General features: G+C 40.3%; 1 protein-coding gene across 1 annotated transcript in view; it reads left to right on the top strand.

Moving 5' to 3' along the window:
• Positions 1-27,296, top strand: part of STK32A (serine/threonine kinase 32A) — a 113,920-nt gene that overhangs the window by 51,409 nt on the left and 35,215 nt on the right. The window contains exon 5 of the mRNA XM_046665544.1: positions 3,974-4,147. Coding sequence (XP_046521500.1) covers positions 3,974-4,147 — 174 coding nt within the window. The remainder of the gene's footprint in view (positions 1-3,973; positions 4,148-27,296) is intronic.

Here is a 27,296-nt window from a genome sequence, read left to right as displayed (position 1 = left end):
CTGAATGAGGATTTGACACCATAGTCCTGCAGTAGGAAGCAGGTTCTCCTAGTGTCGTGGTTTTCAAGCTTTTTTGACTGCAATCCACAGGGAGAAAAATATTTTTTATCATAACCCTGTTATACTCACAGAGACACATATTATATTCACCGAAGGTTTCATTAACAATGTTTAACTTTACATATTAAGAGAATTTATTCTATGTTATTCAGTCTATCTTATTTCTTCAAAAAAAGTGCTTGTCAGAACCAGCCAAACTGATTTCACAACCGATTAATGGGCTATGAGCCACAATGTGGAAACAATGCATTGTAAAATATTTTAGGTCTCTTCCAATGGTCAGATTTCTCTCAAGATGGCCTCCAAGAGACAGCTTCAAGCATGAGTGACTTCTTTGAACTTATTTGGTAACCATGGTAATTTCTAAAAATAGAACCTCAGGAATGCATCTCAGACCCACCTAAAACTTGTGTTTTAACCTTGCTTTTCTCCTTCCTTTCTTTAGTTCATTTATTGATTCATTATTTTTTCTACAACTACTTGTGGAGTCAACTTTTCAGGTAGCGTGCAGGTACTGAGGAGTCAAAGATGAGTGAAAGCGGGCATGCATCCTGATGGCTTAGTGGGAATGAAAACAGTCCATCCAAAAGCACACGGGAAAACATCTTCAAATTAGAATAAGTTCTGTGAACAAGAAGATGGGTTGTATATAACAGGGGACCTGATTTAATATGAGTGTTAGAAATGTCTCTGTGACAAGTGACACTTGGGCTGAGACTGAAAGATGAATAGAAAGTAACCAGATGTGGACAGCACTGTGAGTCCACATGGGCACGGGTCTCCCCATATCACAGGCTTCTAAGCCTGGAAGGGCATGAACTTCTAGGTGAGGAATGGAAGGAAAAGATCTTCAAGATAAGTCTGGAAAAGTAAACAGGCCCAGACCATAAAGGATCCTGTAGACCATGGAAAGAGGTGAAGGGTTTTACAAGGCTGTATAACATACGACTCACCTTTTAAAAATACAACTATGGTGTGTAGAATGGATTGGAGGGGTCCAAGATTCTACGAGAGAGCTGTGAATGGCCGATTGCAATGATCTGGGTCAAACACGATGGAGGAGGGTGGAGCAGGTGATGGTCTTTTGGTACTTATCTCTGCTTTTACTGAGCATACTTTGCAATGAGTTTCGCGTGCACTGGGACCAGACTTATTACCTTTGGGGCTGTCAACTAAGAAATAAATAAGCCATGATATAGCACGTCAAAAAAAAGTTGTGGAAGTGCACATATCTATGTCATAAGTGGCTAAGGTATAAGAAAGCTCTTAGTCTTTTATTTTAAACAATCAGATTATGATATTAACTTGCATATCCACCAAACTGTTATGCCCACATATTTTAGTGGATATATTTCTGGAAAATAAAATAGTTATTTTTCTTCCCTCTGAGAGTTTAAGATCTGCAATAGAGTGCTTTAGATCTGATGTACTGAAGGAGAAAAATGATTTTTAGCAGCCAAACCTGGCTCCATGATTAAACAAATTTATATTCATACTGGGCAAGGGAAGCCTGTTGCCCCTTATCTGGGCTGCTTCTTTCTTTGATTAATAATCCCCTGCATGGTTGAACACTGTTGTTAACTGGCCATGACTGGCACCTTTATCGGTCTGTTGTTTGAATAAAATTAACTTAACCCCAGTAAAAATGTTTGTTCATCTAGGGTGAATTTAATAAAACCATAGTCCTCAGAGTTCAATGGAGTAATGGGAGAGGAGTTCTCTGGTTTCTGACCTCCACGTTCCTCCAGTGGGGAGCTGAAGGCAGTCAGTAGCTGCTCTGCATGCTGACCCAGTCTGCATAAGTTGTTTCCAGGAGCATCTAGCTATGTTTGTGGTTAGCACTCTCTTTTCCCTTCCTTTGGTACCCAGTCCTCTCCCACCTGACAGTCCCTACCCCATCTGTCAGCTATCCCAAAAGTCCTTGCTCAAATCCCGGGAGCTATCATCATTTCTGAGAGCTGCATGAGGGGTAACAGGTCCCAGGTGTGATTTCGTAGTAATTAGCACATTGTTGCTCACTGGAAGGCTGTAAAACACAACGAATGTAATTTATAGTGGTGCAGTTGGAAAGATTGTGAATCAAATAGCCCTGGTCCAGGCACCTTTCCTGGTGCGCATTAAACCTATGGCAGAGGTGACCAGCCAGTCATGGCATCGAGGTAAAGAATATCGTTTCTTGCAAGACAATACCAACGATGCATTTCTCAGATTTTGACAAAGCACTTCCTGTGTGTCTGTCTAAATTCCCCCCAAGAGCTTAATTTCTGACATCTTCTGTACGAATCAGTTTTTAGTGGTAAGCAAAATTTTATTTGTTGAACAAGTAAGCATCAGGCACTGTTAGCCTTCATTAGAATGTTACCACCTCAGAGTAATGCTTCATCGAATTTCTCTTTTTTTATTTTCAAATCCCCTCCTTTTCCTTTAGCACAATGATCATTAGGAAGAAGAAAATGTACTAAGTACAGTTCTCCCATCATTGATATTCTACACTTATTTCCTAAGCCAGGAATTTGTCACTAGGAATTGGTTTGCATCCTGCGGCATGGCTTGCAAGCACTTAATTCTTTGATTCAAATAAAACTTTAAAATGGGATCTCAGTGATATTATGTCAAAAGAGACATGTCAAAACAGTATTGATACAGAGAGCTTTATTGCGACTGGAAATCCTGCTTGTGCTCTGAGGGAAACAAAACAAACCACAGCAGTAGGAATACATTTTTACAGGAGGCCCTTTGCAAACAGCAGAGGCTGTTTCTGCTCTCCTGTGGCTCATTTCCTCTTCCAATCTCTCCACCCCACGCTCCTTCAAGTGTGAAGCCCTTGTTTGATTGTACATCCTGCTTAAAACCCTTCAGTGTCTCCCAACACCTACAGACTCATGAACCAGCTCCTGTCATGGGATCTGCCTTCTGCTCAAGCTTCCCCATCATACCTGTTGTTCCAGCAAACCCAAACTATTTCCCTTCCCTATGTCTGTGTTCTGACTGTAGTCTTTAGTCTATGACTATGTTCTTTCCCATGTCTGTGTTTAGAACATGCTATTTTTCCCACTCAAATCTTACTTTTACACTTGGAGAACACTTCGTCTCCACCGTTTATTAGGAGTTTGACCTTGTGCAAGTTACTTGAACTTCACTGGGCCTTCATTTCCTCATTTGTAAAATGGGCGCATAAGAGCAGCATTGTAGGGCCAAGGGGTAATCTTCATTACTTCAGAGCCTGCCCCAGAGAAGTCACTCATCAGAAATATCAGAGATGGTAACTTTATTTTGTAGTTATTATTACTGTCACCATCCTTCAAAATTTAGCTCAGGTTTCACCTCTGCTGAGCAGCTTTCTCTTACCTCATCCCAAAGACTGAGAAAATTGCTTCCTTGTACTGTGCCTTCTTTATTGCTCTTTTTATATGTTTTTCTTATCATTAGTGTGGTACATGATTTGTCATAATGTTGCTGGGCAATGAAGTTGTTAGCGTGGAAAAATGGGCATGAGCATGGTTCAAGGAGGCCTTGTAACTCATATTTTATGGACTTCTTGCAACAGTGTGGTTAGCATGTGATCGTTAATGATAAGTGAATAAATGGGGCTTTCTTTATTTCCTGGGCTTTATAGCTTTGTAAGCTAACAGTTAATGAATGCTTACCATATGCAAGGCATGATATTAAATATTATACTTATATTTATTCTTTACCATGATCAAATGTGATAGATATTCTTATGATTCCCATTTTACACATGTGAAAACTGAGGGCCTAGGGTCGTAGAGCTGGTGACAGACCATGTACTCCCAAAAAGCCAGAACTCTTTGCTCGAAAACACTCTCCTCTGATCTGTAAGGGGTTATTTGCCTCTGGAACTCTTTAGTGTGTAAATGTAGTTAATGCATTTTCACTTCCAATTCTATTCCAGGTACTCCTTCCAGGATGAGGAAGACATGTTCATGGTGGTGGACCTGCTGCTGGGCGGGGACCTGCGTTACCACCTGCAGCAGAATGTCCGCTTCCAGGAAGACACCGTGAAGCTCTTCATCTGCGAGCTGGCCATGGCCCTGGACTACCTGCAGAGCCAGCACATCATTCACAGGTCAGTCAAGTCCAAGGGAACAGCCTTGGACTGAACGCACAGGAGAGAATTCACAATCAGCCTCATTCAACAAGTCCTTGTTGAACATGGCATTTAATCCTCACTTAATTCTTACAACAATTCCTTGAGGTAGGTTTATTGTCCCCATTTTGCAGAATAAAAAACAAAACAAAACAAAACAAACTGGGGCCTGCCCCTTGGCATAATGGTTAAGTCTGGCACACTCTGCTTCAGCAGCCCAGGTTCATGGGTTCAGATCCTGGGTGTGGACCTATACCACTCATCAGCCACACTGTGGTGGTGACCCCCATAGTAAAAAAAAAAAGGAAGATTGGCACAGATGTTCGCTCGGGGCTAATCTTCCTCAGCAGAAACAAAACAAAACACCTGAGCACATTGAGCTTAATTTGCCCATGGTCACAGTTAGTTATCAAAAACACCAGAAGCAATGAATATTGATGCTGTTTTATACCTAGCCTAGACAAAGAGGATAAAAGATGACACATAGGAACTTAATAAATACTAAATAAATCAATTGAAGTAGAGATGGAGGAAGTGCATGGAGAGAAAGAAATAGAATGGGAAGGAAGAAGGTTCTTTGAGGAGCAAATTTGAAACCTAACATCCACCTGTCATCTGCCCCATACTGAGTCCCTAGAATGTGTGTGCTGCAAATAAACGTCAGCAAAATATAAATCTCCTTCACTTGGGCATTTGTGTAAATAAAGACAAAAAATGAACACAACTATTTATAAGAATTTCGAACCTAATCACCATCAAAGCAGTTACTCTTTATTGACAACTTAGTATTTGCCAGGCACTGCTAAATACTTTCGTATATTATCTATTAAATTCTCGAAACTCAAGGAGGACCCTACATTTCATTACAGTATCCTGTTATATAGGTGAGGAAAATATGGCTCAAAGATTTGCCGAGGACAAACAGCTGACAAATGGCGTTGCCAGGATTTGAACCTAGATCACTCTGACCCCAAAGCCAGCTGTCTATTATACCAACTTGCATTAATTACACATATGAAATATTTGCATTAATTAATCACACATTAAATGAAAGATAAACACATGTGACTCTGCCACTGTCTCTCTAATCTTTGAAGAATTTGATGAGTTTTTAAGTACAATTAGGTCTCATTTAGTAAAAATATGGCTAGATAAAATATTTGCACACCACTAGTTGACGTTTATCTGGATTAGTACAGAGCCTGTGGATGAAGATGTAGCATCATAATTTATAGATTCTCTGTGTAGGCACCATGGACCAAACCTTTGTTTTTTCCTGGCCTTGGCCCTGTGCACTTACATAATTATTGTTTAATTTCCTGTCTTTAGAAGGGCCTATTTGTATTGGAAATATGCTCTTCAGGCAACAGATAAATGGAAAGCAGACCAGTTAATCATGTAGGATTTCAGAAGTAAATTTACACACCTGGTGTTTTTTGAATGACTAGGAATCCTGTTGACAAGCCATCTTTCTCCCCTACTGGCTTTCTGGTCCCCTACAGATCTTTCTGAGGAGAAACTTTTCATCTTTGTCGTCCATGGTGTTCCTCTCAGAGCCTTCATGCTCCCTCATCCTCGCCAAAATTGCCAAGCCACAGTCTGCTTTGGCTGTTGACATTGTAGATCTCAGAAAGGAGACGGGTACTATGAGAAGCAAGCCTGGCCTAAGAGCTCCTTTTAAGTTTCTCCTTTGTCTACTTGAATCTGGGTTCTGTGCCTTCTTTCTCTGGGCTTCATTTTCTTCTCTATCACAAGTCAAGATACTCTGAGCATTTTTGCCGTGTGCTTAGAACTGTGTTCCAAAAAGAATTCAAGAGAAAGAAACAAAACAAACAGAAAACTTGACACAAACTTACCCTCAAGAGACTTACTAAATTCCAAATATTCTGTACTTCTCTCCCTCACTCTTTGCTGCTCCCATCATGGTTTTGCCATTTAAAGAAGAAACCAAGATTAACTTTCTGCTCCTAGCCCTTTACACACTCACAATTATTAGGTAGTGCCCATCCTCAGAAAGGCCTCTTTGTACTGAAGTGTCTCCTCACCATGGCAGGCAAACACAAGGATATTTTGAATACTGTGTTAAAATGAGATGACATCCTCTTGGGGTCAAAAAACAATTCAAGTGTGTTTGTGTTGCCCATATACCCCATCTCACCTCCCCATGTGTTATATTTTGTTGGCAATAATAACATCTGGTACCTCTCCTGAGGAGTCGGGACATTGTTGGTGTGTAATTGCTTAATTAATGTTTGTCTGCACTACGAAATTGTAAACTCTGTGAGTTAGGGCCATGTGTGTTTTGCTTTTCGTTATATGTGATGCAAAATATGTAATGCAATGTGATGCAAAAATACGAAGGAATAGGTGTTGCCTGAACTGCAAATGACTGGTTGACTAGAAGCCAGGGTTTACAAACAGCAAAGACAAAATTAAAATGTAGGGCATTAAAGCCATAAATTTCAGACCTACCTGGGTTGTCATGTTGGGTGATCATATGATTTATCATCCAAATCAGGGTACTCCAGAGAAAGAAAGGAGTTGCTATTAATAATTGTGCTGGGACAACTGACAAAAGCTCATAAATGTTCTTGAAAAAAATAAGGACATATATCAACATCATTAATATAGTTACCAAATAGGCATTTTAATTGTGAGAAAGCTCTAATAATCAGGACTCTGCCTTCAGAATACCAGATGAAGTGATGTCAATTTGTAATTGGTGTCAAATGGCTTAAAAAACATGTACACGATAAAATAAGCAGTGTCCGTTTGTATTTAAAGGATGATAATGGTGGCACTCTGAGGCTGGGACTTCCAGGGCAGAGTTAAAAGCATGAAGAGCAACATAGAAGAAGAGCTGGAGCCTTCTGAGTACTGTAATTCTCTCTTTTTTTTTTTTTTTGAGGAAGATTAACCCTCAGCTAACATCTGCCACCAATCCTCCTCTTTTTGCTGAGCTAACATCCATGCCCATCTTCCTCTACTTTATATGTGGGACACCTGTCACAGCATGGCTTGACAGGCGGTGCCATGTCTGCACCTGGGATCTGAACCGGTGAACCCTGGGCCACCGAAGTGGATGTGCGAACTTAACTGCTGGGCCATCAGGCCTACCCCTGTAATTCTCTTTCTATAATATCTTTCTTCAAAAGAATCAGCACAATTCATGCTGTGTTTGATTGAATCTAAGATAACAAAACAAAACATCTTTCAGCTACTTAGAAGATTGGATTATAGGACACATCTTGAGTTCCAAGATTTTAAAGTGTGAATGAAAAAAGAAAAGAATCAACAAAGTCGGGTAGATTCCCCAGACAAGGGTGTCTGTGTAAAACTGCAGACATGAAATATGTGACTTCCTAATTTCAGATCGTAAACAACCTTTTGTCTCTGGACATGGTAGAAGCTTTAAAATTATTCATAGCGCTCAGCAAATATGTGTGGAGCAGGAGCGCCGGTGGGCTGCCATTTACTGAGGGCTTTCTGGGCACCAGGTGCTCTGCTAAGCACTTGTCGTGAATTTTTTCACTCAATCTGCCCACAGCTCCAGGAGGTTGAAGATGTTATTGTTACCGTTTTACAGCCGATGAAACTCTGGTTCAGAAAGATTAAGTAACTTGTAAGGTTGCATGGCTAACAAGTAGGTGAGGCTTCCCTTGAAGGACATGCAGAGCTCTTAACCACTCTCCATACTGCTGATGTTCAAGACGGTCGTAGCCCTGAGGAGGATGTGGTACAAGGTGAGGCATGGCCACTTGCCTTCAGGTACCCGCAGTCTGGCCGCACAGGTAAAGATGATACATACGGAACCAACAGATGAGAGCCGAAAACTGGAAGCTAAATTGTGTGAGGAAGACAAGTACTTCAGAGAAGGAGATGGTTTGGGATAACAAAACAAAGTTTCTTGAGAGCTCAGAGGGTTTAAAAAGGGTTTTAATAACCAAAACAGAAAGGAGAGTCTCGTCCATGTAAGGGGAGCTGTATTCTGAATGAGAGTACTCATTTGTCTCCGTGTGGTAACACAGAATGGGCTCTGTTTTAAATTTTTTGTTCACATTGACTTTCCTGCTAGCAGTGTCGAGCTTAGTTATTTTTTTAAACACCCTGAGTCCTGTTTCTGCTATAAATTCCAACTGAGATATAAATAGGGTTCTGCTTTATTTGGTTTGTGGATTTAAAGAAATTTTTTTTGTAGTTTCCTACATATGTAGAACATTTAGCTACCTTTCCACAATATTAAAATCTTTCTTTTCTATCATTGTTGTGAAAGACACAGATTGCACTATAACTATTAATTTTGAATTGTACAATTAGACAGTTTTCCTACTAGTCAAGAAATCAAACATTTTTCTATGAGTACAGCTTGAAAATCAGCTTTAGTTTCCAAATTATGGCCAGTTTCTAGTTCAATATTTCCCTTTACTTACGTTAAATCAGTGAATGAAGATTTTGAAATAGGGACACAGTGATTATTTGCTTTTATTTAAAAAAATAAGGAAAATGAAACTCATTACAGTCCTTCCTATGGGTATAGCACTGTTTGATTTGTTGATTGCCACAGTTTCTCCAGTGAATAATGTGATGGAAAGTAATCACTGCAGTCCAGAGACAAATTTGTATTCACTCCCTTGTCAGATAGTAAAGAAGACTCAATTATGAATTTAAGCTAATGAGATAAATTGTATGGGACAGTCAAATAGCAAGTCATCTTGGATTAAAATACCTTTGAGTGGATGTTAGATTAGTTTTTCTTAAAGAATTACCCCAATCTAATGAAGTTATAACTCACTGCTTTCTAAATTCCCATAGGAATAAGATAGAAATCTAATTAGGCAATTTGTGTAAATAATTGCAGTACAATGGAGTAAGTTGCAAAAATTTCATCTCCAATTGATTACGATATGTTGAAATAGGAATAAAAGAGAATTTTTGATTTTCAAAAAAAGATAGGATGGTATTTTTATTCATCACCTTTGTCTTCTTTGCTATAATCGTAGGAACCAATAACTGCCACCCAGTTTCATCCCAGAGCTTCTGTAAGATGCACATAGGAAATAGGTTTCCATGTCCCCTCTTGGACTGAAGTAGCTATTTTTGAGAAGTTTCTATCATTCTGCTAGAAATCAGCATCTTGGTAGTGAAGGAAAAAACTTAGGAATAATGCTTCTATCATAAATATTCATTTAAAAACTGTTTGTTGAGCACCTGTTTGCCAATGTTCTCAGTGTTGACCTCCAATGGTGAAAGGACAGACCTTCCCTGTCAGCCAGAGTTGATAGTATTACAGCGTGAAAAGGAGTCAAGTAAACATGTCAACACTCATATAAGAAAGGTGTTGAAATTCTGGGCATGCACTATAAAGAAAATAAGCAGTCATGTGTGTATCCTGAGCTGCACACACACCTGCACACACACATCACTCACACTCAGCTGCATCTTCACGATGGTCGTGATCATACCTCTAATTGTAGCTCTCGGGTCACAATATTCTTTACAAAACTCTCTCTCTCCCTCCTAAACTTAAGCCCTTATGGGTAGAGACTATATCTCACCTGTGTTCTAATCACCAGCGTATCATCTAATCCAGAGTTTTAGATAGATAAATCAATGACTGAACAAATGAATGAGGACAGTATACACATGTGATCCTTGGGTGAATGTAGAAGGTCAAGGTTGCTGTGGATGATGTTGTCTTCAGCAACTTTTTTATTCATTCCACACATTCCTATTGTGTGTCCACGGTGTGTGTGGAGCTCTTTTCTGCCTTTCCTCCATGCTGTATTACTTTTTTATTCTGTGTAACAAATTACCACAAACATTGTGAATGAAAACAACACACATTCATTATCTCGTAGTTTCTTTGGGTCAGGGGTCTGGGTTCATCTTAGCTGGGTTCTCTGCAAGGCTGTAACCAAGGTGTTGTCGACAACTGGGTTCTCTTCTGGAGGCTGGACAGGGCATGGGTCCAGTTTAGTCAAGATAGTGGCAGAACTCATTTCCTTGTGGCTATTGGACTCATGGCAGCTTGTTTCTTTAAATTCAATGAGGAGAACAAGACTCTAGTGTGAGTCAGCTAGCAAGACAGAGTGTTTGTCATTGAGTAACATTATATAATGTAACACAATCACAAAAGTGATCCCGAATCACTTTTGCCATATATTGTTGGTTAGAAGCAAACCATACAACCAGCCAGCAGTCAGGGGCTGGGGATTATATAAGACACGAACATGAGGAGGTGGGGATTATGGGGGTCACCATAAAGTCTATCCACCATACTTCCTCTAAAGAAGTTGCACTACCCCAAACTGACACCAATTTCCTCTATGGCTTTAAACATAGCCCCAAACTTCCCTGTCAGAGAATAGGTGAGGAGGTTTGACTAAATGATCAGGAATGATTCTTTCATACCTAAGAGTCTAGGATATTTCCTCTCAGCCCTGGTAGGATACTCTTCAAAGTAGATCTCATTGTTTCTCTGCTCTCTACCACACACCCATTTCTCTCCAAGAAGCCTGCATGACCGAAATGAACTGTCTAAAGAGAGTATGACAGTGAGGTGTGATAAACAGGTGTTAGCACATTTGCTAATGGAGGTCTTATTTGCAATTCAGTTGTGAACTGAGATTATTTGTTTTAGCCCAGGTCTTTAGTTTGTTATAAGCAGAGAACTTCTAGGCTGAGATTTCATTCACCTTTTTGTCTGACTCACACACACAATAGTGTTTTGGAAGTCACATTTTATTTCCCTGAGATGATAAGTCATAGGACAAAATAAGGTCTTTCTGCAGCTAATCATTTTAGTTAATGATCATTGAATGACAGATGAGCTCCTGATGAATGAACTTGCCAACACGGTGACACTCAGCTTTCTGAAGCCTGTGGGAATGAGTCATCTGGAGAGAGGTTGTTCTAATTCCTGAAGGTGTTTACTCCTTTCTGCTCACCAGCGTTTTTAACCATTTAATTTTACTACAGAGTACATATGCCATTTTCTTAATGATTTAAGAAGAGCTATCATTTATTGTGCATATACCAAGAACTATGTCCTGTGCTAATAAGCATTTTGTACACACTGCCTAATTTGATAGTCAGCAGTACTATGACTGGGTTAATTAACTTGCCCAGTATCGTGCAGTTAGTACACTAAGACCAGATTCAAAAGTAGGATTATCTGATTCAAAGAACCTGCTCTTAATATGGGCTCCGTTAGTTTCACTCTTATAGATATAATAGACATCCTCAAGATCAGGTGAGCTATTTAGTGCTGTTTACCCAATAGCAACAAACATTTGCTCAGATACATATTTTTAGCTGGTAAGTGTTATGGGTTAAATTTTGTATCTCCCAAAATGATATGTTGAAGTCCTAACCCCCAGTATCTCAGAATGTGACCTTATTAGGAAATAGGGTCTTTACAGAGGTAATCAGGTAAAAATGAGTTTGTTAGGGTGGACATTAATCCAATGTGACTAGTGTCCTTATCAAAAAAGGAAATTTGGACACAGAGATAGACATCCACAGAGGGAAGATGATGTGAAGAGACACACAGAGAAATACACGTAGAGATGGAGGACTGGAGTGACGTGTCTGTAAGCCAAGGAAGGCCAGGGATTGCCAGCAAACCAACAGAAGCTAGGAAGAAGCAAGGAAGGATCCTGACCTCAGGTTTCAGAGGGGGCAGGGTCCTGCTAACACCTTCATTTGGAACTTCTAGCCTCCGGAACTGTGAGGCAATGTATTGGTTTTTGTAAAGCCACTCAGTTTGTGGTACCTTGTTACAGGAGCCTTGGCAAATTCATACAGTAGGTTTTTATAGTTGTCTTGGCTGCTAAGGTTTCAGTCTTCACTTCCCAAGCAGGTCCTACTTAGAGCAGCTTCTGTCTTCACTCCTGATATGCTGCTTCAAGTATATTATGGGATGGGAGATCAGATATCAAAACTTGTTAGAATTGCGTGTAAAATTGTGGTAACCAAGAGAATATTCAGTAAGTCAAATCCATTAGCTTTAGTATGTGGTAACCTATTTTATGTTGCCCAGAGACTATCTTTGCTTACTTTCGTATTTCAGATTTGGTGTGACATTTCAGATATTTGTGGCTTTTTAATAATATTTCTCTGGTCCAATGTGTTTGTTTTGCTTTGAAATATCTCTAAGAGAAGTTAAATCTTTTCCAGTTTATCAAAGCGACATGTCTGGTATGAGAAAACTAGAAGTCTAAATCTGATTACTTATACTGTGCATGTTCCACTTGATGCTGGCTTTCTTCCTTTCACTGTATCGATAATATTTTCTGTTTGTTGCAGTGGGATACTAGATTTTGGTTTGAGACTACCGTTTGCTGTGGAATGGTTAAGAAAATGCCCTTTCTTTTGCTTTGGTAAATCTTCTCTCAGTAGGTCACAAACCCTTGCAAATGTTCTGTTTCTAACTCCCACAGCAGAAAGGCCACTTGAGCCTCAAAAACAAAACGGCAGTGCAGTAATGAGGGTATTAGGTTGATAGGTTCTATTCAGCACCTGCTCCCAAGCTACCGAATAATGAATGAGCGTGAATTACACACTGTGAAAACAGGAGAATCTGCCGCCTTTGTATTATGCATCAAGCAGTTTTGAAAGGGGCTTTGAAACTGCTTCTCACACAAGGCCACGCATTTGTGAAAACCCACGTGAAAGAGGCAAAGAACTGCGTGTTTCCAGGTTAACATTTAACCAGCCTGTGCTGAGCTTTTAATAATTTCTATAAGGTTAAGAATCGTTAATATACAACCGGTGACTTGGCTCAAATTAATTCTGCTTTGCTTAACATACAGCTTAATACAAAGCTTAAGCTTGATTCTTTCACTTTCAGTCATTTAACACACAGTATTGATCACTTATTTATGTGCCAGGCACGTAGCTCTTGAGTAGTGCTTTGAAGAAAAACATGGTTTCTGTCCTCTTAGAGCTTACAGCTTAGTTGAGGAAGAGGCAGTGAACAAGGAACCAAATACATAAATGACCACATTAGTTACAGACTGCCTGGTGCTTATGGGAATAACAAAGGATCTAAGAAAGAGAGTAGAGGTTTGGGGATGAGAGCTTCTTGAGCATGGTGCTCAAAGAAGACCTAGCCAGTAGGTGGCATTTGAGCCAAGACTGGCAGGATAAGCAGCTCTAAGGTGGAAGTTAGTTCTGTCCTGGAGCAGAACAGAGGCCTTTGTGGTTGGAACACGTGAGAAAGGAGGAGAGGGTTCCAGAAGCTATAAAAGATTTGAGCTGAAGCTAGATCATTTTACCATGGACAAGCAAACACTCCATCTGAACCCTATTTCTTATTTGTGCTTTACTGAAATTACAGAGCCAGTCAAGAAAGGGTATAAATTTGGGTTTGTTATCGGTTTGGAGATAAGAGTAGAGCATTTACAGTAGGTGGTAAGAAAATAAAGAGGAAAATAGTGGAGAATAGGATTCATTAGCTATTCTAGATATTAGAGCAAGAAGAAGCCTTATAATTGGCCTCATGGTACTGCTTCTCTAAGGCCTTGAGTCAGACAGGGCTTCTGTTCTGTCATCACCCACTGGGACTGCCTTACTGGTAATTTATGGATGGCCTCCATTCTTACTGGTCAGTGCCCTGTTCTGATTAGTTAATGTTTGTGCCTTGTTAAGTATTTTGAGTATCATTCCCGGTATCAGGTAAACATGATTTGGAGTCTTGACTCTTTTCATAACAGTGGGTGACAGTGGAATGGTTACCTTAGCTCTTTATGCCTCAGTGGTCCCATCTATGAAACAGGGATAATAATTGTACCTATCTCAAAAAGTTGTTTGAGGATAATATGGAAGAAAGCATTTAAAGGACTTATCCTGTTTTCTCACATTAAGTGAAATCTATCATTATTATTACATCACAATGGTTCAATGATAGTTGAAAACAACTATCCATTATTTAACATCCTCGATTTATTATCAGTTTCTCACCATCTAGCTCTTCCTACACTGGACACTTCCTAATTACTTGTTCAATGTTTTCTGGAAGTTAGTTGAGCAATTACTATGTGCCAGATACTATACTAAGAGTATTAGATGCATCATTTCACTAAATCTTCACAACAGCTCTATAAAGTAGAAACTATTGTTGTCCTAAATTTCAGATTCAGAGGCCTGAGTCTCAGAAGTATATTACCAAACACGTGTTTGGTCTCGAAAGAAAACCTGACTCGCATGGGCTTAAGCAGTAAAGGGGATTTATTATCTTAAGATACTGGAAAATCCAGATGTATGCCAGACTTGCAGGTTATCTTGATCAGCTCCTCAGTAGCATCACCAGCTACCTGGTTTTCTTCTTTCTTTGCTTTCCATGTGGTCACTTCATCCTCAGCTAGTTCTTCCAAGTGGTTGCAAGAAAGCTGCCCATTGCCCAGGACTTTAAGCTAACTCCTTTAATCCAAGGAATCACATTCCTTCTGGAAGCTTTCCCTGGGATTGCAAGGAAGATTTTTCCTCAGAAGCCCACAGCCTAACTCTGCTTCCTATAAGAAGCTTAGATGACTTCTTAATGGCTTAAATTGGGTCATCAGCTCATCCCCAAACCACTAACTGGGACTGTGGGATGGGACAACTCTTACTAGCTTAGGCCTGAGTCACAGAACCCCCTCCCCCCCCTGAAGTCAAGGGTGGAGTAGGTTTTCCCAAAGCACATGGCCTGCAGAGTGTGTGTGTGTGTGTGTGTGTGTGGCAGAGAGATTAGATACCCAAATGAAATGATTATTAAGAGAATGAAGACTGTATGATCAGAAGGCAATAATAATGTACATTATATAAGGTTGTAACTTTCCGAGGCTCACAGAATTAATAAATTCTTAGCTGAGACTTGAGCCTGGGTCATCTGACTCCAAAGCCCACTATCTTAACATCTAGGATCTCCTGCTTCCCATATGAACCTAGTAATCCTTGGGGTTGGATAAACCATTTGTGGTTGAGACTATTACCAACATTATTCTCTGTATTTAATATACTCAAACAACCTAAAATTCATATATGTATGTGTACATACATTCATTTAATATGTCTGTATGAATGCACATACCTGCACATACACTCACTCACTACATGGTGTATTGTGGTATAGCATGTACAAGGCTCATATTTAATCCATATACTGCTATGGCCATAACAGTTGTAAAAATATTGAAACACTTGTATTTCCATATTTTGGTTGATAAAGAGCTGCTGCCTGAGCTTGCCTACTACCCCAGTCCCTTTCTTGCCTCACCCCCACCCCTGTCTTCTACTCTCCCACCCACCTCCTATCTCCCTTGATCCAGCAGCCAAAGTGCTGACTCCTGGCTCAGGAGGGGTCCCTCAGGGTCTTGCTCCTGAGCCTCCACTAGCATCCATTCTAATTAGCTGATGATTATGCTGTTCTTTTTATTAAATATTTTGGATATCACCTCTGACTGTCTGCAAGTGTATATACTTATATAGAATACTGTATATGCCCACACTACTTAAATACAATATAGTGTCCTATACCCTAGGTATAGTTTACTCTTACCAGGGAGAGCTATTGCTTACTGAGTGGTTAGTGTACACCAGGCACTAAGTACTTTACAAGTATTACCATATTTAATCCTCACAGCAACCATCTGAAGTAAGCACCAATATAATCATTCCCATCTTTACAAATGAGGAAAATGAGACACAGGGAGATTTAGTAACTTGCTAGGGTCAAATATGACCTGGAATTCAATCTCAGGTCATCTGGTGCCAGCATCTCTGCTGTTTACTCTGCTGCCATACTGCCTAGCTATAGGAAATGCTGAAATATGCTTTGCCTTCTTCTTTCGTAACCGAAACTCAATTTGGCAGCAATGTGCCCACTCCCAGGTTGGGAGATGCTTGGTCTAAGTCAGTCATAAAAATCCTGTTCCCCGCATCACAGCCTCTTTTAATGTGGGATAGGAGCCAGTATGCCAATGAGACCTAAGGGAGATTCTACTGTAAGGGCCTTCAGGAAAGTTTTTGCTTCCCTAGTATAAGATTATAAACTCAATTGGTGCTTCTTCCTGCCCTAAAGGCATATGTGATGTCTGGAGCTGGAGCAATCATTCTGAGACCATGAGGCAACAAGCCAAATTGCAGAGTGGAAAGATAGAATGGGGCTGGTCTTTGATAGTAGTGGGGAACCACTGCTTGGGCCCTGGACTAGCTGATTCTCCTGCAAATGGTTGATGAGAAAAGCACACCACTTGTTGATGCCCACTTGCCAGAGACCACCAGGAACACATGTGTAGTCCAACAAAGTTCGATTTGTTCTAGAATGAAGGCTGCATACATGGGGAACTATGGGACATCTCAGAAAGAGGATGTTTGGCAGGGCTTGAGTAGAATTTGGGTTGTCTTAGGTGACATGGGGAAGATTCAAGGAAGCAGAATTTTCCTCAGATTTGCATGGAATTGGAAAGAGGGACAATTCTATGACTGAGAATCTTTTTTTTTTGAGATTAAAAGTTTTATTTATTTATTTTAATTGAAATATAATTGACATATAACATTATGTTAGTTTCAGGTGTAGAACATAATGATTTGATATTTGTATACATTGCAAAACGATCACCACAATAAGTCCAGTTAACATCTGTCACCATACATAGTTACAAAAAAGACTTTTTTGTTGTCATGAGAACTTTTAAGATCTACTCTGTTAGTAACTTTCAAATATGCAATATGGCATTATTAACTATCTATGACGGGGCATCTTTTTTTACTTAGGAGGCGGGAGGAATGGAGTGGACCAACACTGTCACTGGTAAAGTCACAGCGGGCACTCCTGTCAGCCAGGTCAGGGGACGTATGGTCAGTTTTGTGGTTTGGGCAGCTCTCTTGCTCTTGTGCTCAGACATGATTACATGATCACATGGTTGCTTTTTCCCTTTTCATCATGGTCACAAGAGTGACCTTGTCTGATCTTGGTGTTCAACAAAGCCTAGCTCTTGGCCACAGAGCAGTTTCCAGCTGATAGCTGTCAGAGGCTGCTGTGTGCTTTCTCACACTCCGTGCTTAAGCCAATGGCAGTCAGTTTTCTGTCCCTTGTAGCAAGACCCGTCCCTAACCAATACACTAATTAATACCAACCCTAACCATCCCCATGCTGCAGTTTTGCTCATTTAAGCAATTTATACTAGCACATTCCTCCTCAAGCCCTCTTTGGCAGCAGCATCTGCCAAGACAACTTCTTTGCTGGCTTTGATTTCTTTGCACTGTCCTTTGCCCAGTTTCTATTTTTTTTCCTACAGGGTTGCTGTCCCTGACATCAGGTCTCCCCTGTCTGGGCCCTTCCTCTGTTTACTTTTGGACTTTATGGCCACCTACGAACCATCTGCAGTCCTATCACAGTGTGTCCTTCCCCAGCTGTACAGCCGGGGTCTGGACTTATGCAGCCCACGCTCAAATCCTGAGGCTGCCATTCAGGAGCTCCATGACTTGCAGTTGCCCAATCTCTCTAGAACTCAGTTTCATTATCTGTAAAATTGGGATAGCACTGTACTTAACCTCCAAGGGTATATGTGTGTGTGTGTGTGTTGGTGGTGGTGTTGGGATTAAGTGGAATGATACATATAAAACCTTTAGCATGGTGTCTGGCACATAACCCATAATCAATGTTGGCACATTATTACAAGTTTGCACCCCTTGTAAGATAGTAAAGCAAAACATCCTAGGATGTGCACTAGTTGATTTTGTTCTGTGCCTTTTGTTTTTGTTTTGGCCAGGCCCAGTGTTATGCCAAAAATGTATAAAGAGCAATAGTTACTGTTGCTTACTGCTGTATTTTAAAATATTGTTTCTAAAATAATATATTTGGAGTTCCTTTAGAGTAATTATTTTTAATAACTATTGCCAAATATACATCTTGTAAGACAAATGAAAGCCACTTCATCTTAGTTAACATTTTAGCATTGTGTTAGTATACATTATGTTGATTTTGCATGATTAAAATATTTTTAAAGAGCTTGGGGGAAAAAAAAAATAACCCTCTCATGGCAGTTTAACTGTTACCATCAACAGACCACACTGATCTTGTTTCTTTTTGGTTCCTCTTACTTCATACACTCTTTCCCTTCCTCTAAGTAGTTCATTTCTTTACTTAAAATCTCCTCAGGTTAAGAGAAGGACCCAGGAGACTTGAGTTCAGGCTGATCTCTGTGGCTGAATGATTTGGTTCAGGTCCCTAATGCTCTGTGTCCTTGCTTCCTTGGTTGAAGAATGCATAAATGTGACCTAGGTTTCTATCTGTGTGAATCTAAATTAAAGGAAATAATGGTAATGAGCGAGCATTGACTAAGGCAGGAAGCCTTATCATGTACACATTCTGCCTCCAAAGATTGCAGGATGGTTAAAAATCTCAAGTCACTGGGATTATGGTGTACAGACATACTGCACAAACTGGAGTGTCTACACTGCTGGGGACCTGCAACGTCAGGATAAGTGTGATCCACCTTCCTAGAACAACAGCAAGAAATGTGGAACTTTACTTTCATTATAAAAGAAACATGGATATATTATAGAATAGGGTGCAAAATCTACATGATTTTCAAATATGCAATCAAAACTGTGAATTAAAAATTAAACTTGCTGCAGTCCAGTTTGCACCACACCCCAGGCCTCTGGGTATATGAGGACATTCTTCTCTCTCCTTAGAGGAAGCAATATATAAACATTTGAGATGTAAACTAAGATTGCACCTCACAATCTTCAGGTGTAATCCCAGCTCTGTCAGTCACTTGTCATGTAATCTTAGACGAGTAATTTAAACTCTCTGAGCTGCCTCCTCTTCATCTGCAAAAGTGGGTGTGGTACATAAGTTACGGAGCCGTTGTGAGGAATCAAAGATATGTTGTCTGTCAGGTGCCTGCCACAGCATGGACAATAAGTGGTCACTATAGACATTCTCATTGCTCATGGGAAGGACAGCAGTTTGCAAAGAACTGTTGCCAATTTTTCTTAAACACTTCCCCCTGTGTCCATGGCAAGAATTGCTGGTCAATCTTCGTAACTCTCTCCTCTTGAACATGAAGGACCTCCTTATCAAAATAGGCAGACACAACCAATTAAAAAGAGTTAACCCCAAGCTTGGGAACCCAGCTGCCCTCCTACTTAAATAACCTAGTGGGTGCTTATGGAAAGAGCTTGAAGCGTAAATTCCATCTCTGCCATTTGTGAGCTGCGTGACTGTGGGCCAGTCAATGCCCCTAAGTCTACTTTTTTTTTTTTGGTGAGAAAGATTGTCACTGAGCTAATGTCTGTGCCAATCTTTCTCTATTTTATGTGGGATTCTGCCACCACATGGCCTGATGAGCAGTGTGTAGTCCGTGCCCAGGATCCGAACCTACAAACCCCAGGCCACTGAAGCAGAGTGTGAGAAGTTAACCACTACCCCAGTGGGCTGGTCCCTCTAAGTCTCCATTCTTTATTGGTAAAATTTGGATGCTATTGCTTTCCTGTGATATCTAAGTGATCAATCAACAAAGAGAACTGGTTTTCAGGAGCCTCTTTGAGATAGAAGGCTTGGGTGAATTATAGAGGGTCAAGGTTCAAAGGTGTTTTAAAGGTCAGTCGATCAAGTGGGTCTCTACTATACTCCTCACTTGATTGCACTGCTGCCAAATGCTTATCCAGCCACTGTGACAACATCCCTGTCACATTTTAAGATTTTGAGATAGTTCATGCCAACTTTGGAAAGCTATGCCTATTAAGAAGTTCCTTCTCAGATCCGGACTTTCTAACTTTCTCAGTTGGTGTCTACTGAAGAATTTTAATCTTTTTTCACCAGATGAGCCTTTAACATCTTATCCTTACTGCCCTTCCACACTCTACCAAGGAAACATACCTTTGTTGGGTAAATATCTCGATAAGTTGCTTAGGTTGTAAGGACTAGAGCAGAGTGGGGTCCTTAGACGGGAGTCTAATAATTGAGCTTTTGTTTTGCTGAGTGTGCATACAAGCTAAATTATTGTGGACAATTGAGAAGAAATTCAGAGGCCATGGGAGAAGACACCTGAGAGAGGGAAGGCCTGGTGAGTGTGCTGGTATCTTGAATGACACTTTGGGAAAAGAAAAACAAACTCGTAAAGGGATACTGTATAACATTTTCATGGATGATAAAATCACTCCCCTCATGACCTTGTTTATTAACATATCACAGAATTGGGTCTGTATATGGGGAAGACAGATGAAAAGCAATGCTATCCATGAACAGCTAGTTCACACACACACACATATATCTCATTGGCAACATTCACTGCAGTGCCTGAAAGCCCTCAGTTCCTTTACTTGATTTCCTTGTAATGGAAGGTAACTCATTACCTCGTTACCTTTCTGTAACTCATATTCCCTTGAACAAATTGTGGAAAATACTGCAGTTGAACAAAAAAAAGGAGCAGCCAGAAAGCTGCTGAGAGAGTAGATCTTAAAAGTTCTCATCACAGGCCAGCCCAGTGGCATAGTGGTTAAGTTCATACACTCTATTTTGGCGGCCTAGGGTTCATGGGTTCAGATCCTGGGTGTGGACCTAGCACCACTCATCAAGCCATACTGTGGTGGTGTCCCACTTACAAAGTGGAGGAAGATTGGCCCTGAGTTAACGTCTGTGGTCAATCTTCCTAAAGCCAAACGAGGAAGATTGGCCACAGATGTTAGCTTAGGACCAATCTTCCACACCAAAAAACAAAAAAAAATTCTCATCACAAGAAAAAAAAATTTGTAAGTATATATGGTGATGGATGTTAACTAGACTTATTGTTGTGATCATTTTGCAATATATACAAATATCGAATCGTTATGTTGTACACTTGAAACTAATATAATGTTATATGTCAATTATATCTCAATTAAAAAATCCACAATTTAAGTTTTAAAAAAAGCAGCAGCCGTTTGTTAAGAAAGAGATAGAGGATATCTATTCCATAATAATCTAATCCTGGCAGCTCTTCTCTTCTGCCTCCTGTCCCGAACTGTGTGTTTTTGCTTACAATTTCCCCTCCCCACCTCACCCCACTCTTTTCTTAACATAGGTCTGTTGTTTTTGTGACAAATAGCCTTTGTGTGACATCTTATATAATATATTATAAAATCACGTGCACAGTATTTTTTTCCCCTCTCAAGTACTTGGAGAGGACTCAGTGTAAGAGAACATTGTGTAACAAAGAATTAAACCCAAACTGTGGACCTATCAGAAAGCCATGGAACACCAAAAGAGTTGATTTTGGTTTGGATACACTGATCTTCTTGTTTCTTGTTCTCACAACACCCCATATCGGATTGCAGGGTGAGCAACTTGATCCCAGGGTAGGTGCAGTGAAGGGATGTAATTAGCCTATTAAGTTCTGCTAATGTCTTGTAAAGTCATTCGAGTGAGAACAGCAGATATATCGGTTCCGCCTTGGTCCCAGCCACAGGGAGCGTTGGATTTCCACGCTGCTATCTATAGTTCCCACAGCAGGAATCAGCTGATTCAGCAGGACATGGCTTTTTCTGTTTCATGAAATCAAGATTCGATGAAGAATTTCTACAGAATATCTGTGTTCCTAGAATTGCACTTCACCACTCCCAAGATTCTATAGCCCCCCTCTGAAATCGCGGGCTCAAACTGTGCAGAAATCACTTCTTTATGACTCTTATTCTAATATACAATCATACAGTTACTAAAAATGATCAATTCTTTTAGTTGGCCAACAGTAAATATCACGCATCTGGCAGAGATTTTGTTGTTGTTCTTTTGTTTTGTTTTCATTTGTCTTTCTTCTCAGGGGAAAAAGAAATACATAGCTTAGTACTCCAGAAGTTTGAGAAGCCAATGAATGAGATTCACTCGTTTTTGGACAAATATTTACTTAAGTTCTTCCTTTGTTCTGGGCAGTTTTATGAGCCTGGGAACTAGAGCATTGAACAATACAGAAAAGATGTCCTTTCTCTTAGAACTTGCATTCCAGTGGGGGGAGAAAAATAATTAGCAAATAAATAAGAAAATCGATAGTGCTAAGTGTTGTGCTGAAAATAAGATGGAGGCGAAGAGATAAGGATGGAGTGGCTGCTACTGTAGTTTGTGTGCTCAGGAAAGAACTTGAAGGAGCTGATATTTCAGCTGAGATCTGAATGACAAGAAGCAGCGAGCCATGTGAAGGCTAGGGGAACAGGATTGCAGGCAGGGGGGACAGTCTGTGCAAAGGAGATCAAGAAGACTAGTGTGGCTAGAGATGGCGTGTGGCAGGGAGAGGAGGACGTGAAATGTAGCTCAGGGCTGTGCAGGACTAGAGCACAGACAGGGCGTATAAGGCCAGGGGCAAATGGTTTAGATTTTATTCCACATGGGTTGGAAGCCAATGGAGGACATTAGGCAGGGAAGATGTGTGTAATGACAAACACCATACTGGGTGCTATGTGGGTAATGGATTGGCAGGGGACAAGAGGAGAAGCAGGAAGAACAAGGTATTATTGCAATGCTTCCACTGAGAGATGATGGTGGCAGCAGTGGAGATGGTAAGTATAGTAGTTATTTATTTATATTTACTGTAGAAAAATATACATAAAATAAAATATACCATTTTAATCATTTTAAGTGACACAGTACATTAAATACCTTCACACTGTTGTGCAACCATCACCACTATTTGTGTCCATAAATTTTTCATCATCCAAAACTGACTAAGTACTTCATGTAAGTGGAATCATACAATAATTGCCCTTTTGTGTCCAGCTTCTTTCACTTAGCATAATGTCTTCAAGGTTCATCCATGTTGTAGCATGTGTCAGGATTTCATTCCTTTTTAAAGCTGAATAATATTCCACTGGATGTATATAACACATTTTATTTATCCATTTCCCCATCGATGGACACATGGGTTGCTTCCACCTCTTGGCTATTATGAATAGTGCTGCTTTGAACATGGGTATACACATATCTGTTCAAGTACCTGCCTTCATTTATTTTGGGTATATACCCAGAAGTAGAATTGCTGGATCATGTGTTAATTCTATGTTTACTTTTTTGAGGAACTGCCATCCTGTTTTCAATAGTTATATTTTAAAGGTAGACTTATCAGGGCTGGCCCAGTGGCATGGTGGTTAGGTTCATGTACTCCGCTTTGGTGGCCCAGGGTTCACCAGTTCAGATCCCAGGCACGGACCTACATACTGCTTATCAAGCCATGCTGTGACATCCCACATATAAAGTAGAGGAAGATGGGCACAGATGTTAGCTCAGGGCCAATCTTCCTCAGCAAAAAAGAGGAAGATTGGCAGCAGATGTTAGCTCAGGGCTAAACTTCCTCAAAAAAAAAAAACAAAGAAAGAGTTATCAGGAGTTGCTGAGGGACTGGTATTATGAGTTGAGAGGAAGAGAAGAATTAAGAATTACCTCAGGATTTTTACTTTTACAATGGGAGAATTATGAGGCCATATTCTGAGTTAAGGAATTTGGAGATAAGAGGGTTTTGGTGTTTGTGTGGGATGCGGATGGATATCACAGGTTCTCTTTAGGAAATATTACAGTTATCATGGCTGTTAGACATGCAGATGGAAACATTAAGTAGGAGGTTTCATATGTTAATCTAGAATTCCAGAGTCAAGGTTAGAGATAAAAGTTTGATGTGTGTGTGTGTATATATATATATATATACACACACACATATATATAACATTAAAATCACCAGACTAAATGAGATCACTTAAGTGGAGTATAGTTGTATATCAGATTGAGCCCTGGAGAATCTCAACATTTGAAGGTTGAACCAAGAAGACACCAGCAAATGAGACTGAGGAGGGCTCTCTGTGGTATGAGGAGAACCAGGAGAATGTGGCTCTTGGCAAGCCACAAGAACAAAGGATGTCAGACGGGAGGGAGTGATCAACTCACTGAGAAGCTAAGCATGATTAATAAAATTGTGACGATTGGATTTGGCAAGCTGGAGGTCAGCAGTGTACTTGACAAGAGCAAGTTGAGGGAGTGGAGAAGATGGATGCCTGATGAGAATGGGCTGAGAAGAGAATGGCAGTAGCTGTTTCTAATTCCTCACCTATCAAGGAGTCAATCCTGAGGTATTATTGTAAAAGATAATTGTAAAATGGGACAATAAGTGGAGGTGGCTATGGGTTAAGGAAGGTATTTCCAAGAGACTCAGTCATAACAAGAATGGGAGAAGGAGATGATGTGAAAGAAGGAAGGGATACTTTCTGAGGGAAATCCGTGTGAAGGTGAGAGGGGATGAGATCCAGAGCCCCTAGAAGAGTTGTGCGGGGGCTCTGCATCCAGCATACCTAGAGGGAAGGCAAAGACTATGGATACAGAAATCAGGAAGCTGGTAACTTGGTGGTAGATGAGTTCCCAAAAGATAATTTTCTTATCTTTGTGAAATAAGGAAGTATAGTCACCAACTGAGAGAAAGTGAGAGGGAGAGTGTAAGAGGTGTGAGGAGCGGTGCAAAAGTGTGCAGTGGTCCTCTTGGAGAAGGTCCGTGTTACAGTACTGCCTGGCATGTTGATGCTTGTTTGAGATATGTAGCTGTGAATTTAAATGAGAACAGTTAATATCACGATGTCTTTTCTTCTAGCAAACTTCAGGTGCTTGGCTGCAGGCAGGAAGAATGTGGGGAGCTGGGTTTAACCAATGTTGGAGTTTGTGTACAACTGAAGGGGGTAAGAGAATTCAGAATTTTACAAGGAATATTAACAATGGACTTTGGAAGGGAATTGAGGATATGAGAGTTCTGATGTATAAATAAAAATTGACAGGGTCAATAATTGGTGGTCTCAGTGTGTTAGAGATGCTAGTTTGGAAATTGGATTGGATAGAAGGTCATGCTGGTCATGGGGTAGGCTGTGGTAATGACAAAAGAATGATTAAGGAAATGGAAGTATGGAAAACAGTTGAGGTGGGATAGATGAAAAGATTATTGGAGGTAAGTCAGGAAAGTGAGAGCCTGGGGTAAGGGGCCATAGACATAAACATTGACATTGAAATGACATCCCCCACATAGACATTGAAATCACCAAGAATGATAATAGCAAGTGAGAGGGAACTCATCAGCTAATGATGAGTAGGTTGTAAGAGACCTCCAGATATATTTTAACCAAAGAATTTGTTGAGAGTGGTAAGTGTACTTTTCCGTCACCTTTATCTTCATAGATAAACTTTTAAGAGGTTCATATTTTAAAATCAGATTGATATATTTGGATTTGAACAATGCCTGGATGGCATTTCTGAACATGACTGTACATTAGAAGGTCCTAGAGGATTCTGTTGTCTTTGGACAGATGCCTGGGCCTGTCCACAGAGTCTGATGCCATGGGGCTGAGCTAGGTCAGAGAATCCGCGTTATTCAAAGCTCCCCAGGTGCTTCTGAACGCATAGGTTTGGTAACTACTAAGTTAAACCAAGTGATAGAGCTCCTTAAATAAAAGAAACATTTGAGAATAAGTGATTTCATATTTAGGATTATTTGAGAAGACTGAAAAGGAACTGGTGCTGAATTTCAGAACTGGAAAAGCTTAACTTGTCCTAGCAGGAATGTTAATATAGCACACTGGGTTTACTTTCATTTTCTTCCTCCTGGTACATGAATAAACAGTTCCCACACTGCAGTTTACCCTGTAGTGACTTAAAAGTTACCTCATCACATTTTGGAGAAACTTCGTGCTTAGAATCTATGCTTATATTCTTTATTTTTATATTAAAATTTCACTTTTTCTTTTAGTTGTCTTGGATTTTCTTCATCTTCTTTCTCTGAATTTCGTAACAAACAGGCCCCTTTACCACTTTAAACCTTTTTGTCGTGGTTCCTTATGAACCTTTCTTCTCCTCTTCATCCCAGAGGGAACTATATCTCATTTATTGTTATATTTCCTATTTCCTCGCACAGTGACTTATCAAAGTAGATATTCAATGAATAAATGAATATAAGATTAAAGTAAGAAGCATCACCTTAAACGAATTGTTACCTCTCTGATCTTTGTATTATTCTTTAAGCTCCAAGGTAGTTTCTGGGAAAAGTAGTAGATATAATGATGTGTGGCTTTAATAAATAAGAAAAATCCTGCCTAGGGATTTAATAGAAAGCTCATAAAGTGTCAAATCCACAGCAAGCAATTCATTTCACCCAGGAAGCCCTCATAAATTCAGGCCACAAAATAATTATGCTGATCTTGCTACACTCAAGTCTCCTCCCTGCTGGCAGGGCCCTCTGTGCCTCCTCCATCCCTGGCAGACACTGACTGATGCTCATTGGATGCAGGTCTGAAAGAGATGGCAAGAGCCTAATGCCTGGTTTTACCTTGAGCTTTAAACTTCAGCGAGTTTGATGGTGCACTGTAGTGCTCTGATATATACCGTAAGCGTTCGCTTTCTTGAGTGGACTAGAGATTCTCCCCATATCATTTGGTCATTCATTTACTGCCCACCAGGCGCTAGGAGCCTGTATGATGGAATATGACATTAATCAGGAAACCATCCCTGCCCTCAAGGAGTTCATGATTCAGTTGGAGAAAAAATAAATATAAGTATGATAAAAGTTATCGTGGAAGAAGTAGACCATGCAGAACACATAGGAGGGCCATTGACTGAGAATTGGAAAATGAGTGAAGGCTCCCTGCAAGAAGTGGCGTCTGAACTATGAGGTGAGGGATGACTGCGTTGTCTAGGTGCAGTATGAGGAGGCTGTGACTCAGGCAAAGGAACAGCAGAACGTGAGGGGGTGCAGGGAGAATTTGGGGGACCCCATGTGCTTCCATCTGGCTGGAGCACAGGAGCCAGATTATGAAAGGGCCTTTATTTTGTATGAGTGAGTTTGGACTTGATAATTCTTGAAATGATGGGATCCATGAAAGGGTTTGGGGCAGAGTCTGCAATATTGAGAGAGAGTTTAGCCATAGAAACATGCAGTTTAAAACTCCCTGACATTCCATCTTCTTATCAAATTGTACCCTGCGCCAGAGAAAAATTGCCGCAGATACAGATGACCACTCTGTGAATCCAGAATTAATTTTAACAACCTACCAAACTAAATGAGAAGATATTCAAAGTTCATGAGACTAGCCATGCGTCTGCATGTTGGGTGTGGTGCATACTTGATTCTGTTTGTAAGTAAAGGGCTTG

Source organism: Equus quagga, chromosome 7 (genome assembly GCF_021613505.1).
Source record: "Equus quagga isolate Etosha38 chromosome 7, UCLA_HA_Equagga_1.0, whole genome shotgun sequence".
Taxonomy (NCBI): domain Eukaryota; kingdom Metazoa; phylum Chordata; class Mammalia; order Perissodactyla; family Equidae; genus Equus; species Equus quagga.
Note: the sequence above shows the minus strand (reverse complement) of the source record. Positions and strands in the feature narration are given on the sequence as shown.